The 19,717-nt window shown below is 43.4% G+C and overlaps 1 protein-coding gene across 10 annotated transcripts; it reads left to right on the forward strand.

The window, feature by feature from the left end:
* Positions 1-945: 945 nt before the first annotated feature.
* On the forward strand, positions 946-7,869 carry Pira2 (paired-Ig-like receptor A2). 10 transcript variants are annotated; one of them, XM_087568001.1, is made up of 10 exons: positions 946-1,011; positions 1,174-1,209; positions 1,388-1,672; positions 1,759-2,064; positions 3,049-3,333; positions 3,460-3,765; positions 3,988-4,284; positions 4,527-4,829; positions 5,059-5,109; positions 7,291-7,869. In XM_087568001.1, exons 1-10 carry the CDS (start codon positions 978-980, stop codon positions 7,347-7,349), a joined length of 1,962 nt encoding a protein of 653 aa, XP_087424127.1. In that variant the 5' UTR covers positions 946-977; the 3' UTR covers positions 7,350-7,869. The 10 variants fall into 10 exon arrangements, with proteins under 10 accessions (XP_087424127.1, XP_087424106.1, XP_087424085.1 ...); NM_001419491.1 differs by having other exon boundaries at positions 952-1,011; positions 7,467-7,858; XM_087567980.1 differs by having other exon boundaries at positions 3,049-3,765.
* The last annotated feature ends 11,848 nt before the right edge of the window (positions 7,870-19,717 follow it).

Here is a 19,717-nt window from a genome sequence, read left to right on the forward strand (position 1 = left end):
ACAGGTCCACATTGTACAAGGGAAATGGATTGCTGAAGTCGTATTCTGACCTCCATGTATGTACTTTGACTCACATAAACCTATATATACATACATAAAAATACACACACATAACAACAAACACTAAAAGATGAACAGAAATATGTATCCATATAATTGTAAAGGAAAACACAAATATTGAAGACAAAGAGAGAATAGTAATAATGTCACGTGAGATTATGAAGATAAGGCTGTAAATCTCATTTCAAGCAGAGATACACAGCAGGATCCTTCTCAGAAACATCAAAATGTTGAAAAGAAGGAAATATTTCACAGAAAAGTGAGAAAAGGAACAAAGCACAATGAAAATTTTAACCTCTATATATATACTTTGACTTACATGCACACACATAAACATATATAAAAACAAACACTAAAAGATGGATAGAAATATGTATCAAAAAATTGTAAAGAAACAACAAATACTGAAGAAAAAAAAAGAGAAATTGTACTCCCCACTGGTAATGTGTCACGTGAGATTGTGAAGAAAAGGCTGTAAATCTCACTCCAAGGAGATATGCACAGCAGGACACTCCTTAGAAACATCAAAATGTGGAAAGAAGGAAATATTTCACATAAAAATGTGAAAAGAAAAGAGCAAAATGACAATTTTATACAGTTCTCTGAGACGTTTCCACATGTCTGCTACAATATAGTTCTGACAGTGATGTGCACAGCTGAGGCAGACACTGGTGGGCTGAGGAAATGTCATCTGTGTAAGGCCTGATTACAGAGTTCTACTGCCTGGCCTAGCCACAGCATTGAGGAAGTTAGAGCAGGGTGCCTGAGGAGGGCAGTTTCCCTTCCTGTAGGGCTGCTAAAAATTGATCAATCATGGGGACTGCCCTGCTTCCAGGGCCACACCCTGTTTCCAATCCTTCAGAAAAGCTCTGTAGCTCTGCTCTCAAGCAGAGTTGCAGCCTCTGAGAGGAGATGCCATGACCTTCACCTTCACAGCCCTGATCTGTCTTGGTGAGAAGTGAAGAGGGGGAGGGGATACTGAGGTCTAGAAATGATCAGGGTCTGGAGCTCAGCGCTCACCAATCAGGAAACCACAGGGTCTCAGGAAATTCTGCAGAGGGGAGGACTTACTCAGTCTTACAAACAAATCTCTTACAAAGAACTCTCTTCTAGGACTGACTCTGGGCCTCTGGATCCCAGTGCTGACAGGTGAGTGTCTGCAGCTCTCCTGAAATGCTCTTCTCTTCATATCCAGGAGCCATGCCTGGGTAGTGATGGTGGAAAACACCACATGTGTGTTATTCTGGGGGTAGCTGGAAGGTCATCCTGTTAAGGACTGCAATCTGAGCATGTGTGTCCTGAGTCTTAGCTGCTCTGTTGCTTGCAGGGTCCCTCCCTAAACCTATCCTCAGAGCACAGCCAGATTCTGTGGTCTCAATGGAAACTAAGGTGACCTTCATTTGTGAGGAGACCATTGGAGCCAAAGAGTCTGATCTCTATAGAAATGGAAACCTACAGAGAAGAGTTCCAAAGAACAATCAGAAACGAACAAACAAGACTGAATTCTTATTCTTAAATGTAGACCAGCAAAATGCAGGGCAATATCAATGCTCCTACAGGACTCAGACTAAGTCATCAGACTACAGTGAGCCCCTGGAGCTAGTGGTCACAGGTGAGAGAACACACAGGGCCCCAGGACTCTCAGATTTTGACTGTTTCCCTGGGTGGACATTTAACTGATTCCTCCTTCTCTCCTAGGAGCCTACTCGAAACCCAGCCTTTCAGCCCAGACCAACCCTGTGGTGACCTCAGGAGGGTATGTCACCCTCAAATGTGAGCCCTCACAGGACAATCACACGTTGATTCTTACTGTAGAAGGATCTCAGAAACACTCCTGGAGGAAGGACCCAGAGTGTAACCGCTATACTGAGAAGTGTCATGCCCTGTTCTATGTGGGCCCTTTGACCTCCAACCAGAGATGGATATTCAGATGCTACAGCTATGAAAAACACACACCACAAGTGTGGTCAGCTCCTAGTGAACCAGTGGAGCTCCTGGTGTCAGGTGAGGAACCCCAGTCTTTCCACAGAATGATATTCAATGATACAGGTGCTCACAGACTGCTTATGTGCTGTTTATGAGGATACAGGACATTTTAGAACTTTGACACACAGCCAGGAAATACTGGGACCCAAAATACAGAATCCAAGGCTGGCAGTGATAGCCAAGCCCAAGGTGTGCAATAGAAAGATTATTCTTCATGAGGTCTTCTGTTAGTCTGGATCAACTTCAGCATAATCCACTAGAGCTCAGGGAATCCAGAAGGACAGAGAGAGGGAGGATTGCAATAGTGGTTGAGAATACCAGGAGGAACATGGACCACAGAATCAACGAAGCAGGAATCATAAGGGCTCACAGAGCCTTCATGGGTCTGCCTCAGGCCTGTTGCTGTGGTTGTTTTGAAGTTTTGATATTTGTTCACTTGCTTGCTTGCTTGCTTGCTTGCTTGTTTTTTTGGTGTTTGGGGGAATTCACTGTACAGTCATGGTTAACTGTCCTGGAGCTCACCATGTAGACCAAGCTCCCCTCCAACTCAGAGTTCCCTGCCTCTGCCTCCTGAGTGCTCTGATTCAATGTGCATGCAACAACCACCTGGCTTGCTCTAGTTTCTTCTTGGACTCCTAATAGTGGGAATGGAAATGTCTCTGGTACTTGCACCTATACGTGGGATCTTTTTTCTACCACTGGTTTACCTTGTCCAGTCTTAATATGAGGGTGCGTTCCTAGAGTTCTGGCATCTTATTATGCCATGTTATTTGATAGCACTGAAAAACATTCATTCTCTGAAAGGAGAGAGAGGAGCAGTGAACTTGGAGGACAGAGGAGGTGGGGAGGATTGTCTCATATTACGAAAGATGCAAGGATGGGAGGCTGTTTCCAGTGTATGGTATGAGAGAAAAATAATATTAAAAAAAAACATCCACTGGTATGACATTGTCTATGCCACTTTCAAACCCAGCCATGTACTTCTCTCCTACTTCTATGTAGGGAAACTGCAAAAAACAACCATCAAGGCTGAACCAGGCTCTGTGATCCGCTCTGGAAGAGCCATGACCATCTGGTGTCAGGGGGACCTGGATGCAGAAATATATTTTCTGCATAAGGAGGGAAGCCACAATACACAGAGCACACAGACCCTACAACAGCCTGGGAACAAGGCCAAGTTCCTCATCCCTTCTGTGACACAAAGGCATGCAGGGCAATATCGCTGCTACTGTTACAGCTCAGCTGGCTGGTCAGAGCCCAGTGACACCCTGGAGCTGGTGGTGACAGGTAAGGACACATTCAGATTCTCATCACCAGGCTCTGCTCTCAGGAGTATTCCTGTCCCACAGAGTGGACCTAGAGAACATTGTGAATGTGTGAGAACATGTAACAGACTGCCTTTTTCTCGCCCAGGAATCTACTACTATGGAGTCAAGCTGTCAGGACTGCCCAGCCCTGTGGTGCCAGAGGGAGGGAACGTAACACTCCACTGTACCTCACACAGCAACTATGATAAATTCATTCTCACCAAGGAAGATCAGAAGTTCACCAGCTCACTAGACGCAGAGTATATACCTTCTACTGGACAACACCAAGCCCTGTTTGTTATGGGACCTATGACTCCAAACTACTCAGGGACATTCAGATGTTATGGTTACTACAAGCATACCCCACAGTTGTGGTCAGTACCCAGTGAGCTCCTAAAAATATTCATCTCAGGTAAGTACCCTCTGTCATTCTCTGATCATTTTCTGAGACCCTAAGCCCTTGCCATGGCCTGCCCCTCTGCAGAGTTGCAGGTATAGGAGGACTAAATGGAGAGCCTGTGTTCTCAAACAGCCCTGCTGAGGGAAAAGTTGTGACATGTGCTGGGCAGGATGGGAGGGCAAAGATACTTAGTAAGGACCAAACTTCAGTCCATAGCTATCACCTTTCTTTTAGGACCATCGAGGAAGCCCTCTCTGCTAAGTCATCAAGGCCATATACTGGAACCTGGAATGAGCCTCACACTGCAGTGTTACTCTGACACCAAGTATGACAAATTTGCTCTGTACAAAGAAGGGGGAACTGACATCATAGAATCCTTTAGCCAGTGGACCAAGGCTGGCCTCTCCATGACCAACTTCACACTGGGCTATGGGAGACACTCCACTGGAGGCCAATACAGATGCTATGGTGCACACAACCTCTCCTCTGAGTGGTCAGCCTCCAGTGACCCCCTGGACATCCTGATCACAGGTGAGGATCTACAGAGATTCAATCAGGCACCTAGCCTCTTGCTCATGCTGTCAGGGAGGAGCCTAGTAGCTGAGGGTTAGGAAGGGACAGGGATTTGTGGCGGAGCAGAGTCAGTGACAGATCAGCAGGAGGTGAGCTCAGTCAGATGAAAGAGACTGAGTTCCATGTTCTCAGGGTGAAATCATGTGTGGTCTGAGCTCAGAACTAGGAAGCCAGCCCCTGATTATCCCTCTTCTCTTTAGGACAGCTTGATCTCGCTCCTTCCCTCTCAGTGATGCCTAACTCCACAGTACACTCAGGAGAGAATGTGACCCTGCTGTGTTGGTCAATGTACCCTGTGGACACTTTCATTCTGTCAAAGGAGGGATCAGGCCAGCCACCCCTTCGACGAAAGTCAAAGTTCCAAGATCAACAGTACCAGTCAGAATTCTCCATGAGAGCTGTGACATCCAAGCTCTCGGGCACCTACAGGTGCTATGGTTCTCCCGACTCATCTCTCTACCTGTTGTCATTTGCCAGTGCCCCTGTGGAGCTCATAGTCTCAGGTAAGGTGGTGCTGACATCTCAGTGTCACCCACAAAGCATAAGAGATCTTTTGATTTGAGTGGGATTAAGAGGACAATATGAATGGATGGTCACAGGGCACAGTCCACAGCATAGAAATGGATAGAAGCAATAATCATTCCTGTAATGATCACTCTGTCTTAGGGAGCTTACAGAGCATATGTAGCACACACAACACAAAGAACATCCTCTTCTTGTTCTGTCTCATAGAATCCATCGAAGCCTCCAGCTGGCCAGCTAAAAGGTTCATCACAACAGCCAGTAAGTATTAGGCACCTCTTTATAGGGAGCATGCTACAAACACAGGCAGTCTAACAAACAGCTCTTATTAATCACAGTTCTCACTTCTGTCATTTGAGCTTGTGAGTATGAAAGAATAATAAAATGTCCCAAAGGACAAACCTTAGGCTGAGGCTTAACTGTTGGAATACAGAAGATAGCATCCAAACAGACTCATTTAGCCTCATCCTGGATGATCGGGCAGATGGGTAAGTTTATGAGCAAGGAACCCAGAAAGGCCCCTCTCCATGATTCCCCTAAAAAACAATATTTCACCCGCATAGAGTCAGGCCTAATGGGGCTAATATAGATTCTGTTCGCACATAGGCCCAGATAGGCTAGACCTAATTCTGGGATCAGGAGATTCTACTTGGAGAAGCGCTTCTCTCTCTGGGATGCTGTTCCTTTTCCTATAAATGAGAGAAGCCTAATTCACACGTCTTAGTTTTTTCTATGCTGGTGGTAGCTGTGACCTCTCCAGACTGAGGAAGTCTGCAAAACCTTACTCTGCAGTGAGTCTCATGAAAACATGCTGATGCATGGCAAGGGTGTGTCAAGTTGCCATGGCAGGGGATTCAGGCTCCTTCAGTCTTGCTCATGAGTCATAATTCTAGGACTCTGCAGAAGGTCTGTGACTCCAACCTCAGGAACATCTTCAGGTGCTATAGATACCTCCACTCATCTCTATACCTGCTGTCACAGAGCAGTGACTCTGCAGATTGGGGTCCCAGGTGAAGTTATCCAGATCTTTCTGAGCTGAATGGGTTTCTCAGCATTCTCCATTTACAACAAATATTAGCTAGCATAGGGTTTGAATGCTGGAGAGTGAGAGTCAGATGGGTATTTGTCCTCATAATGGTGGGGGGGGGCATTAACAGAATCATTCTGGAGATGAGCACTATTCTGCCTGCTAATGGAATGAAGACGAGTCATGGAGTTTGAAAGAGCATTTTTGAAAGGCAACAGACAGTTATAAGATCCTAAGCAGAAACTGGTCCACAGTGACAACATCATCTTCACACCCACAAATAAACAGTATTCACAGGATCTCTCTCATGCCCTTGCTCTCACTGCAGCCATAGACCACCCTACTTATAGGAGAGGACGTAGCCTTGGTGTAACAGTTACAATTGTTCTATACTATCCCTCTGTTTAAATCAGATTCAAACACATACATAATCCCTTCCAGACAAAATTCTCCATGAGGACTAGAACATAACAATTTTCACATTAAGGAAAATAAAATCCAACACTTGCAATCAAACCTATTGCATTAGGAAGTCTGAAACATTTCCTCCCAAGTTAAATAGAAGAAATGTATGATTCAGGCTTCATTTGAGAGGTGACAGCTAAGAATGCCCTCTGGTAGGCCTTGGTACACCTGTCTAAAAAAGAGAAGATTTTGGGATAGGATCTCCATGGACTCTCTTCCACTGATCCTTGAGTCTTCTAAAGTATAGGGGATCATCATCACTCTCTACTAACAGTGTGACACATCCTGTTGTCACAGTAATTATTATTTGTAAAGACAAGAATAGTAAGAGGTACATGTATAAGGCTTAGGTTCTATGCATAATGTAAGATAGCTGTGTTATGTGGAAAACTCTTAGATAAAATCCTAATAGCCTATCATTCACGCTCTTTCTGGTTTTTACACACACACACACACTTACACACACACACACACACACACACACAAACACACACACACACACTAGAGGAATGGTAAGATCAAGTTTGAAATGGAAGGGTCTAAATGTCACAAGGGAACCAACTCTCAGAAAAAGAAAAAAACCATATTGCTAATCAGAGTCTGCACAACCTCTAAAGGCCTCACCAGAAGAACCATACTAAGAAAATGGCCTTTTGTTGCTCAGAACAGTGACCTGCGGCCCACTATCTGAATGAATTGTCAATTTGTTCTATTCTGAATTTACTGGTATCACTGGTATGTCATAGGCTTTTTTATTAGCAAAATAGTCCTGAAGAATTTAGTAAGAATTAAGAGAGGGTACACAGGTACGCCACAGGGAAGGTTCATCCCAGAACTCCATGATTATGTATGGCAAGAATGATGGGCATCTACATTAAATGATTACGTGGAACTCAGAAGAAACACTAAGGTCTCTTAAGTACACACACATCCTACTCTTCTATTCTCAGGACTAGCTGAGACAATCTGTCCATCCTACAACATACCCAAACCTCAGACAATTGAATAAAGAGAAGTCCACCTCGTAGCATGGGAAAGAGTAGAATCTTATCCTCTTCAGGAAAACAAGGGCCCTGGATGGATGTTTCATCCCTAACTTCTGTGACTTCTGTATCTAATACCACAGCCCCAGAAAACCAGGATCACACAACGGAGAATCTCATCAGGATGGGAATGGCTGTCCTGGTCCTCATAGTCCTTTCGATTCTAGCTGCTGAGGCCTGGCAAAGTCATAGACAGACCCACCACGCAGCTGGCAAATAATCTAAAGAGAAAGGACAGCTTTCAATGTTCTACACTCTGCGAAATGAATCTGATGATCCAAAATTTTCTGTCAGAAAAATGCGTTGTGATAGAAGTCCAGGGAGCAAAACTGTTTGGGGTTCTGAGGCAAGAAGTTTTATGATGAGGTGATTCCTTGTTAAACAAATATTTGTCCCTCATGTACTGGGGGTCTTTGCTTCCTGAACCCACACTCTTCTGAAACTATAAAATAATAAAATATTTTGTCCCATCTGACTGGAATTTCATTCAGCTATTGATTGTATTTTTTTAAGGGATTAACCCATTCACCTTTGAAGGCCTCTGTCATGTTTATAAACTGTATTTAGGGTCATTTCCTTGTTTGTTTGGGGTGTGTGTGTGTGTGTGTGTGTGTGTGTGTGTGTGTGTGTGTTATCTTAATGTCATCCGGTATGCCTGGGCTTAGGAGGAATAGGGTTAGTTGGTGTTCCTGGTGGCAGCAGGCCTCCTGGAAAGCATGCAGGGCTGTAGGGTGGGAAATAGGAGGATGTGGTATAGTTTATAGCTCTTTGCATTCAGTGGAGTTGGCAAGCCAAGGTTTGGTGACAAAATGCTACCTGGTGTTCCTTAGGATGGCAGCCCGCTGAGTAAAGAGGAAGTGTTGTGGGTGCTACTATTTTTTAAAGGAACATCCCAATAAAATGATTCCTAGATCAATATCTTACTTACATTTATCAGAGAAGCTTCCTACTGCAGGAGATGTGAACTAATCAGAGACCCACAACTGAACAATGAGCAGATACAGGTCTAAAAACACTGAGTCATGAATGGAATGTCTGCATTTTTCTTGGCTCAGGGAACTTTGAGGAATAGGAGTTGGAGAAACTGTGAGAGCCACAGGACATGAAGGACCCCAAGGAAACTATGCTTTCCAGACATAAGAGTTTGATGCAAATATGGACTCGAAAAAATGTGGCAATATTCACAGGGCCAGCACGGGTCGGTGTCACATCCTGTCCCAGTGCTGAGAGATGTGGACACAGATTTCTTCTGTACCCCAGAAGCCAACCACAATTGATAAACACTTGTAAAGAAAATTTCATTTTTCCAACAAAGTCACACTACTATGCAAAGCACACTGAAGAGCACATGAGGCCAACACAAAATCAACCCACGGGTATTTTGGGAGGTTTTGCTTATGATGCTTGTCTTTTACTTATATATTATGATGTCCTGTTTTATCCTTATATGATTTCAGGGAATTCATAATGTAGATGTGTTTTTAAAAAATCACAAAATTACACATCTGAAGAATATACAATTGTACCTAACAGTAATTCATGTATGATTTAAAGGAAAAAAGTAACTTTTTTCAGTCTGGAGAGAAGGCTCGCCAGCTGAGGACACTGACTGTTCTTCCACAAGTCTTGAGTTCAATAACCAGAAACCATAAGGTGGCTCACAATTACCTGTAATGGGATCTGAAGCCCTCTTCTGGTGTGTCGGGGTACAGCAACAGTGTACTCACATACACAAAATAAATAAATAAATGTTTATTTAAAAAAAAAGGAAGAAAGAAAAAGATCATCCACAGTCACAGTTGTTGTACCAGCCTGCAATACGCCCAACAACAAAGGAGTGTTCCTCTTTCTCCACACCCTCACCAGCATCTGCTGCAACTTGGTTTTTGATCTTAGCCATTCTGACTGATGTCAGGTGAAATCTCAGGGTTGTTTCAATTTCCGTTTCTCTGATGACTAACCATGTTGAACATTTATTTAGGTGTTTCTCACCATTTTGCATTCCTCAGCCGAGGATTTGTTGTTTACCTCTGTACCCCATTACTGAATAGAGTTATTTAGCTCTCTGGAGTCTACCTTCTTGAATTCTTTGTATATATTGGATATTAGCCATTTATCTGAAGTAGGATTGGTAAAGATCTTTTCCCTATCTGTTGTTTGCCCTTTTGCACTATTAACAGTGTCTTTTGCCTTACAAAAGATTTCAACTGGGCTGGAGATTTAGCTCAGTGGTAGAGCTCTTGCCTAGCAAGAGCAAGGCCTGGGGTTCGGTCCCCAGCTCTGAAAAAAAAAGAAAAAAAAGCTTTGCAATTTTTGAACTCCCATTTATCAATTCTTTCTCTTAGAGCATAAACCATTGGTGTTCTGCTCAAAAATATTTCCCTTGTGCCAATGTGTTCAAGGATCTCCCCCATATTCTATTTGGTTTTATGTGGAGGTCTCTGATCCACTTGGATTTCAGCTATGAACAAGGTGATTAGAATGGATCACTTTGAAATCTCCCACATGCTGACCACTAGTAGAACCAGCACCGTATGTTGAAAATGCTGTCTTTTTTCCACTGGATGATTTTAGCTCCTTGTCAAAGATCAACTAACCATAGGTGTGTGGGATCATTTCTGGGTCTTCAATTATATTCCATTGTTCTACTTGCCAGTCTCTGCACCAATACCATGCGGTTTTTATCTCTATTGATCTGTAATGCTGCTTGAAGTCAGGGATGGTGATTCCCCCAGAAGTTCCTTTATTCTTGAGAATAGTTTTGCAAGGTGGTTCAACCACTCAGGAAATCATTCTGACAGTTCCTCAAATATTACACACAGCAATATCACTTCTGGACATATGCCCAAAAGATACTCCATGGTGAGGACGTGGAGAAAGGGAAACACTCCTCCATTGTGGTGGGATTGCAGACCGGTACAACTATTCTGGAAATCAATCTGGAGGTTCCTCAGAAAATTGGACATTGCACTACCTGGGGACCCAGCTGTGCCACTCTTGGGCACATACCCAAGAGATGCCCCAACATATAACAAAGACACGTGCTCCACTATGTTCATAGCAGCCTTATTTATAATATCCAGAAGCTGGAAAGAACTCAGATGCCCTCAACAGAGGAATGGATACAGAAAACGTGGTACATCTACACAATGGAATATTACTCAGCTATCGAAAACAATGCCTTTATGAAATTCATAGACAAATGGATGGCACTGGAAAATATCAACCTGAGTGAGGTAACCCAATCACAGAAAAACACACATGATATGCACTCATTGATAAATGGATATTAGCCCAAATACTTCAATTACCCTAGATGCATAGAACACATGAAACTCAAGAGGGATGATCAAAATGTGAATGCTTCACTACTTCTTTAAAAGGGGAACAAGAATAACCTTGGCAGGGAATAGGGAGGCAAAGTTTAAAACAGAGGCAGAAGGAACCCCTGCCCCACTGTGGCCCATACATATACAGCCACCTAACTAGATAAGATGGATGAAGCAAAAAAGTGCAGGCCGACAAGAACCGGATGTAGATCTCTCCTGAGAGACACACCCAAAATACAGCAAATACATAGGCAAATGCCAGCAGCAAACCACTAAACTGAAAATGGGACCCTTGTGGAAAGAATCAGAGTAAGGACTGAAAGAGCTTAAAGGGGCTTGACACCCCATATGAACAACAATGCCAACCAACCAGAGCTTCCAGGGACTAAGTCACTACCCAAAGACAATACATGAACTGACCCTGGGCTCCAACCACATATGTAGCAATGAATAGCGTAGTAAGAGCACCAGTGGAAAGGGAAGCCCTTGGTCCTGCAAAGGCTGGACCCCCAGTGAACAGGATTCTTGGGGGAGGGCGGTAATGGGAGGAAGATGTGGAAGGGAACACCCACATAGAAGGGCAAGGAGAGGGTTTAGGGGGATGTTGACCCGGAAACCAGGAAAGGGAATAACATTTGAAATGTAAATAAGAAAGACCCAGCATAATAAAGCTGGAGGAAAAAAGATTCTCGAACATATAACAAAGACACGTGCTCCACTATGTTCATGCCAGCCTTATTTATAATAACCAGAAGTTGGAAAGAATCCAGATGCCCTTCAACAGAGGAATGGATACAGAAATTGTGGTTCGTTTACACAATGGAATACTATTCAGCTATTTAAAAAAAGACTTCATAAAATTCTTAGGCAAATGGATGGAAATAGAAAATATCATCCTGAGTGTGATAACCCAACCACAAAAGAACAAACATGGTATGCATTCACTGATAATTGGATATTAGCCCAAAAGCTCCAAATACCCAAGGTACAATTCATAGCCCACATGATGTTCAAAAAGAAGGAAGAACAAAATATAGATGCTTCAGTCCTTCTTAGAGGGTGGAAGAAAATACTCACAGGAGGAAATATGGAGACAAAGTGTGAAGCAGAGGCTGAAGAAAAGGCCATCCAGAGCCTGCCCGACTTAGGGATCCATCCCAAATACAGTCACCAAACCAAACAATATTGCTGATGCCAAAAAGCACTTCCTGGGCACTCAGCAGACCTTGGGCACTGGTCTTGAACATATTTCCACAACATCCAGAGAAAGTCCAACACCCATGTGCTCTAGAATGGCCAGGAATAAGGAGAGGAGAGCACAACGTCTTCCCTAACACCTGGAGTAACTGGGTCCCCCGCGATACAGGGTCACAGGAACACCCCCAACCCCCACCAAGTTATTGGCATGGATCCATTGCCATCTGAACTTATGCCCTGAGCAGATCTTAGGCACTGGTTGCACACCCATTTCCACAACACCCACAGGAAGCCAGTCACCCAGGTGCTCCATAACGCGCAGGATCACAGATAAGGAGGGCACATCTGCCCCAACACCTCGAATAATTGGGTCCTCCAGGACCCAGGGATGCAGGAACCCCTGCCTAGCCTAAAGCAGGTCCCCTTAGGTTTGAACTTGGGCTCTGAACACACATTGGGCACTGGTTCTCCACCACTCCCACAACACTCAGAGGAAGCCTTTCACCCAGGTACTCTAACACATCCAGGACCACAGGAGCACACGATCACAGATGTGGTAACATGCCCAGGAGCACAGGAGCAGAGGAGCACAGAGGAACTTGATTTTCAGGAGATCGGACACAGAAGCAATGGAGCTCTGAAAAACTCACGATCACAGTTGAGCCCTCAACATCTTTCCCAATACCCAGCATAGTTGAGACCCCCATAAAAACCAGAGAACCACAAACCCCCACACACCCAGAGGCACAAGTGTCTTCCCAGAGGAAAGATCTGTGCCTAGAGAAAATTCGAGGCTCCGACCCCCCACACACACCCTCACCTATGCAGCACTCAGAGACAGCTTGACTCTCAGGAGCTCTGACACAACAGGATCTCAGGAGCTTGGTCACTCCAGGACTTCAGAATTTCAGAGGAAATTTGACTCCCAGGACTTCTGACACATTCAGAATCCCAGGATGCCAGAATCACAAGATCACAAAAAACCCCTGGACTCTGAGGAGTTGTGACACAACCAGAATCACAAGAAGGACAGGCTCCAGACAGAGGCAAGTAGCACTAAAGATAACCAGAAGGCTAAAGGCAAGTACAAGGACATAAGCAACAGAAACCAAGGCTATTTGCAATCATCAGAACCCAGTTTTCCCATTACTGCAATTCCTGAATATCGCATCATACCTGAAAAGCAACACTCCTATTAAAGTCATATCTCATGATGATGATACAGAATTTTAAGAAGGATATAAATAACATCCTTAAAGAAATAGAGGAGAACACAACAAGTGAACTGGTAAAGGAATTGAGTAAAACCATACAAGATCTAAAAATGGAAATAGAAACAATAAACAATCCACAAAGGAAAACAACACTGGAAATAGAAAACCTAGGAAAGAGATAAGGAGCCATAGATGCAAGGATCACCAACAGAATACAAGAGATAAAGAGAATCTCAGGTGCAGAGGATACCATAGAAAACATTGACATAACCCTCAAAGAAAATGCAAAATGCGAGGTGGGCACTCCTGAGGCTGCAGAGCGGAAGAGACCACCAACACTGCTCACCCCTGCCCACATCCCTGGCCCAAGAGGAAACTGTATAAGGCCTCTGGGCTCCCGTGGGGGAGGGCCCAGGAGCGGCAGGACTTCTGCGCCTGAGACACCACCGGATCCTGAAAGAAACAGACCGGATAAACAGTTATCTGCACCCAAATCCCGTGGGAGGGAGAGTTAAACCTTCAGAGAGGCAGACAAGCCTGGGAAACCAGAAGAGACTGCTCCCTGCACACACATCTCAGACTCCAGAGGAAAAAGCCAAAGACCATCTGGAACCCTGGTGCACTGAAGCTCCCGGAAGGGGCGGCACAGGTCTTCCTGGTTGCTGCCGCTGCAGAGAGCCCCTGGGCAGCACCCCACGAGCGAACCTGAGCCTCGGGACCACAGGTAAGACCAAATTTTCTGCTGCAAGAAAGCTGCCTGGTGAGCTTGGGACACACGGAAGCAGAATTTCTCTAGGACCCGGCACGGTCTGTGTTTACCGGAAGTCCCACACCCGCGGATCCCGGCCCGCAGCAGCTCTCTGCTCCCAGACCCGGTGAGAGAGAGACCCAACCGCCTGGTCAGGTGGGCACTCCTGAGGCTGCAGAGCGGAAGAGACCACCAACACTGCTCACCCCTGCCCACATCCCTGGCCCAAGAGGAAACTGTATAAGGCCTCTGGGCTCCCGTGGGGGAGGGCCCAGGAGCGGCAGGACTTCTGCGCCTGAGACACCACCGGATCCTGAAAGAAACAGACCGGATAAACAGTTATCTGCACCCAAATCCCGTGGGAGGGAGAGATAAACCTTCAGAGAGGCAGACAAGCCTGGGAAACCAGAAGAGACTGCTCCCTGCACACACATCTCGGACGCCAGAGGAAAAAGCCAAAGACCATCTGGAACCCTGGTGCACTGAAGCTCCCGGAAGGGGCGGCACAGGTCTTCCTGGTTGCTGCCGCTGCAGAGAGCCCCTGGGCAGCACCCCACGAGCGAACCTGAGCCTCGGGACCACAGGTAAGACCAAATTTTCTGCTGCAAGAAAGCTGCCTGGTGAACGCAAGACACAGGCCCACAGGAACAGCTGAAGACCTGTAGAGAGGAAAAACTACACGCCCGAAAGCAGAACACACTGTCCCCATAACTGACTGAAAGAGAGGAAAACAGGTCTACAGCACTCCTGACACACAGGCTTATAGGTCAGTCTACCCACTGTCAGAAATAGCAGAACAAAGTAACACTAGAGATAATCTGATGGCGAGAGGCAAGCGCAGGAACCCAAGCAACAGAAACCAAGACTGCATGCCATCATCGGAGCCCAATTCTCCCACCAAAACAAACATGGAATATCCAAACACACCAGAAAAGCAAGATCTAGTTTCAAAATCATATTTGATCATGATGCTGGAGGACTTCAAGAAAGACATGAACACACTTAGGGAAACACAGGAAATCATTAATAAACAAGTAGAAGCCTACAGAGAGGAATGGCAAAAATCCCTGAAAGAATTCCAGGAAAACACAATCAAACAGATGAAGGAATTAAAAATGGAAATAGAAGCAATCAAGAAAGAACACATGGAAACAACCCTGGATATAGAAAACCAAAAGAAGAGACAAGGAGCTGTAGATACAAGCTTCACCAACAGAATACAAGAGATGGAAGAGAGAATCTCAGGAGCAGAAGATTCCATAGAAATCATTGACTCAACTGTCAAAGATAATGTAAAGCGGAAAAAGCTACTGGTCCAAAACATACAGGAAATCCAGGACTCAATGAGAAGATCAAACCTAAGGATAATAGGTATAGAAGAGAGTGAAGACTCCCAGCTCAAAGGACCAGTAAATATTTTCAAAAAAATCATAGAAGAAAACTTCCCTAACCTAAAAAAAGAGATACCCATAGGCATACAAGAAGCCTACAGAACTCCAAATAGATTGGACCAGAAAAGAAACACCTCCCGTCACATAATTGTCAAAACACCAAACGCACAAAATAAAGAAAGAATATTAAAAGCAGTAAGGGAAAAAGGTCAAGTAACATATAAAGGCAGACCTATCAGAATCACACCAGACTTCTCGCCAGAAACTATGAAGGCCAGAAGATCCTGGACTGATGTCATACAGACCCTAAGAGAACACAAATGCCAGCCCAGGTTACTGTATCCAGCAAAACTCTCAATTAACATTGATGGAGAAACCAAGATATTCCATGACAAAACCAAATTTACACAATATCTTTCTACAAATCCAGCACTACAAAGGATAATAAATGGTAAAGCCCAACATAAGGAGGCAAGCTATACCCTAGAAGAAGCAAGAAACTAATCGTCTTGGCAACAAAACAAAGAGAATGAAAGCACACAAACATAACCTCACATCCAAATATGAATATAAAGGGAAACAATAATCACTATTCCTTAATATCTCTCAATATCAATGGCCTCAACTCCCCAATAAAAAGACATAGATTAACAAACTGGATACGCAACGAGGACCCTGCATTCTGCTGCCTACAGGAAACACACCTCAGAGACAAAGACAGACACTACCTCAGAGTGAAAGGCTGGAAAACAACTTTCCAAGCAAATGGTCAGAAGAAGCAAGCTGGAGTAGCCATTCTAATATCAAATAAAATCAATTTCCAACTAAAAGTCATCAAAAAAGATAAGGAAGGACACTTCATATTCATCAAAGGAAAAATCCACCAAGATGAACTCTCAATCCTAAATATCTATGCCCCAAATACAAGGGCACCTACATACGTAAAAGAAACCTTACTAAAGCTCAAAACACACATTGCACCTCACACAATAATAGTGGGAGATTTTAACACCCCACTCTCATCAATGGACAGATCATGGAAACAGAAATTAAACAGTGATGTCGACAGACTAAGAGAAGTCATGAGCCAAATGGACTTAACGGATATTTATAGAACATTCTATCCTAAAGCAAAAGGATATACCTTCTTCTCAGCTCCTCATGGTACTTTCTCCAAAATTGACCATATAATTGGTCAAAAAACGGGCCTCAACAGGTACAAAAAGATAGAAATAATCCCATGCGTGCTATCGGACCACCACGGCCTAAAACTGGTCTTCAATAACAATAAGGGAAGAATGCCCACATATACGTGGAAATTGAACAATGCTCTACTCAATGATAACCTGGTCAAGGAAGAAATAAAGAAAGAAATTAAAAACTTTTTGGAATTTAATGAAAATGAAGATACAACATACTCAAACTTATGGGACACAATGAAAGCTGTGCTAAGAGGAAAACTCATAGCGCTGAGTGCCTGCAGAAAGAAACAGGAAAGAGCATATGTCAGCAGCTTGACAGCACACCTAAAAGCTCTAGAACAAAAAGAAGCAAATACACCCAGGAGGAGTAGAAGGCAGGAAATAATCAAACTCAGAGCTGAAATCAACCAAGTAGAAACAAAAAGGACCATAGAAAGAATCAACAGGACCAAAAGTTGGTTCTTTGAGAAAATCAACAAGATAGTTAAACCCTTAGCCAGACTAACGAGAGGACACAGAGAGTGCGTCCAAATTAACAAAATCAGAAATGAAAAGGGAGACATAACTACAGATTCAGAGGAAATTCAAAAAATCATCAGATCTTACTATAAAAACCTATATTCAACAAAATTTGAAAATCTTCAGGAAATGGACAATTTCCTAGACAGATACCAGGTATCAAAGTTAAATCAGGAACAGATAAACCAGTTAAACAACCCCATAACTCCTAAGGAAATAGAAGCAGTCATTAAAGGTCTCCCAACCAAAAAGAGCCCAGGTCCAGATGGGTTTAGTGCAGAATTCTATCAAACCGTCATAGAAGACCTCATACCAATATTATCCAAACTATTCCACAAAATTGAAACAGATGGAGCCCTACCGAATTCCTTCTACGAAGCTACAATTACTCTTATACCTAAACCACACAAAGACACAACAAAGAAAGAGAACTTCAGACCAATTTCCCTTATGAATATCGACGCAAAAATACTCAATAAAATTCTGGCAAACCGAATTCAAGAGCACATCAAAACAATCATCCACCATGATCAAGTAGGCTTCATCCCAGGCATGCAGGGATGGTTTAATATACGGAAAACCATCAACGTGATCCATTATATAAACAAACTGAAAGAACAGAACCACATGATCATTTCATTAGATGCTGAGAAAGCATTTGACAAAATTCAACACCCCTTCATGATAAAAGTCCTGGAAAGAATAGGAATTCAAGGCCCATACCTAAACATAGTAAAAGCCATATACAGCAAACCAGTTGCTAACATTAAACTAAATGGAGAGAAACTTGAAGCAATCCCACTAAAATCAGGGACTAGACAAGGCTGCCCACTCTCTCCCTACTTCTTCAATATAGTTCTTGAAGTTCTAGCCAGAGCAATCAGACAACAAAAGGAGATCAAAGGGATACAGATCGGAAAAGAAGAGGTCAAAATATCACTATTTGCAGATGATATGATAGTATATTTAAGTGATCCCAAAAGTTCCACCAGAGAACTACTAAAGCTGATAAACAACTTCAGCAAAGTGGCTGGGTATAAAATTAACTCAAATAAATCAGTTGCCTTCCTCTATACAAAAGAGAAACAAGCCGAGAAAGAAATTAGGGAAACGACACCCTTCATAATAGACCCAAATAATATAAAGTACCTCGGTGTGACTTTAACCAAGCAAGTAAAAGATCTGTACAATAAGAACTTCAAGACACTGAAGAAAGAAATTGAAGAAGACCTCAGAAGATGGAAAGATCTCCCATGCTCATGGATTGGCAGGATTAATATAGTAAAAATGGCCATTTTACCAAAAGCAATCTACAGATTCAATGCAATCCCCATCAAAATACCAATCCAATTCTTCAAAGAGTTAGACAGAACAATTTGCAAATTCATCTGGAATAACAAAAAACCCAGGATAGCTAAAGCTATCCTCAACAATAAAAGGACTTCAGGGGGAATCACTATCCCTGAACTCAAGCAGTATTACAGAGCAATAGTGATAAAAACTGCATGGTATTGGTACAGAGACAGACAGATAGACCAATGGAATAGAAGTGAAGACCCAGAAATGAACCCACACACCTATGGTCACTTGATTTTTGACAAAGGAGCCAAAACCATCCATTGGAAAAAAGATAGCATTTTCAGCAAATGGTGCTGGTTCAACTGGAGGGCAACATGTAGAAGAATGCAGATCGATCCATGCTTATCACCCTGTACAAAGCTTAAGTCCAAGTGGATCAAGGACCTCCACATCAAACCAGACACACTCAAACTAATAGAAGAAAAACTAGGGAAGCATCTTGAACACATAGGCACTGGAAAAAATTTCCTGAACAAAACACCAATGGCTTATGCTCTAAGATCAAGAATTGACAAATGGGATCTCATAAAACTGCAAAGCTTCTGTAAGGCAAAGGACACTGTGGTTAGGACAAAACGGCAACCAACAGATTGGGAAAAGTTCTTTACCAACCCTACAACAGATAGAGGCCTTATATCCAAAATATACAAAGAACTCAAGAAGTTAGACCGCAGGGAAACAAATAACCCTATTAAAAAATGGGGTTCAGAGCTAAACAAAGAATTCACAGCTGAGGAATGCCGAATGGCTGAGAAACACCTAAAGAAATGTTCAACATCTTTAGTCATAAGGGAAATGCAAATCAAAACAACCCTGAGATTTCACCTCACACCAGTGCGATTGGCTAAGATCAAAAACTCAGGTGACAGCAGATGCTGGCGAGGATGTGGAGAAAGAGGAACACTCCTCCATTGTTGGTGGGATTGCAGACTGGTAAAACCATTCTGGAAATCAGTCTGGAGGTTCCTCAGAAAATTGGACATTGAACTGCCTGAGGATCCAGCTATACCTCTCTTGGGCATATACCCAAAAGATGCCTCAACATATAAAAGAGACACGTGCTCCACTATGTTCATCGCAGCCTTATTTATAATAGCCAGAAAATGGAAAGAACCCAGATGCCCTTCAACAGAGGAATGGATACAGAAAATGTGGTACATCTACACAATGGAATATTACTCAGCTATCAAAAACAACGAGTTTATGAAATTCGTAGGCAAATGGTTGGAACTGGAAAATATCATCCTGAGTGAACTAACCCAATCACAGAAAGACATACATGGTATGCACTCATTGATAAGTGGCTATTAGCCCAAATGCTTGAATTACCCTAGATCGCTAGAACAAACGAAACTCAAGACGGATGATCAAAATG

Source organism: Rattus norvegicus, chromosome 1 (genome assembly GCF_021556685.1).
Source record: "Rattus norvegicus strain SHRSP/BbbUtx chromosome 1, alternate assembly SHRSP_T2T, whole genome shotgun sequence".
NCBI classification, from domain to species: Eukaryota; Metazoa; Chordata; class Mammalia; order Rodentia; family Muridae; genus Rattus; species Rattus norvegicus.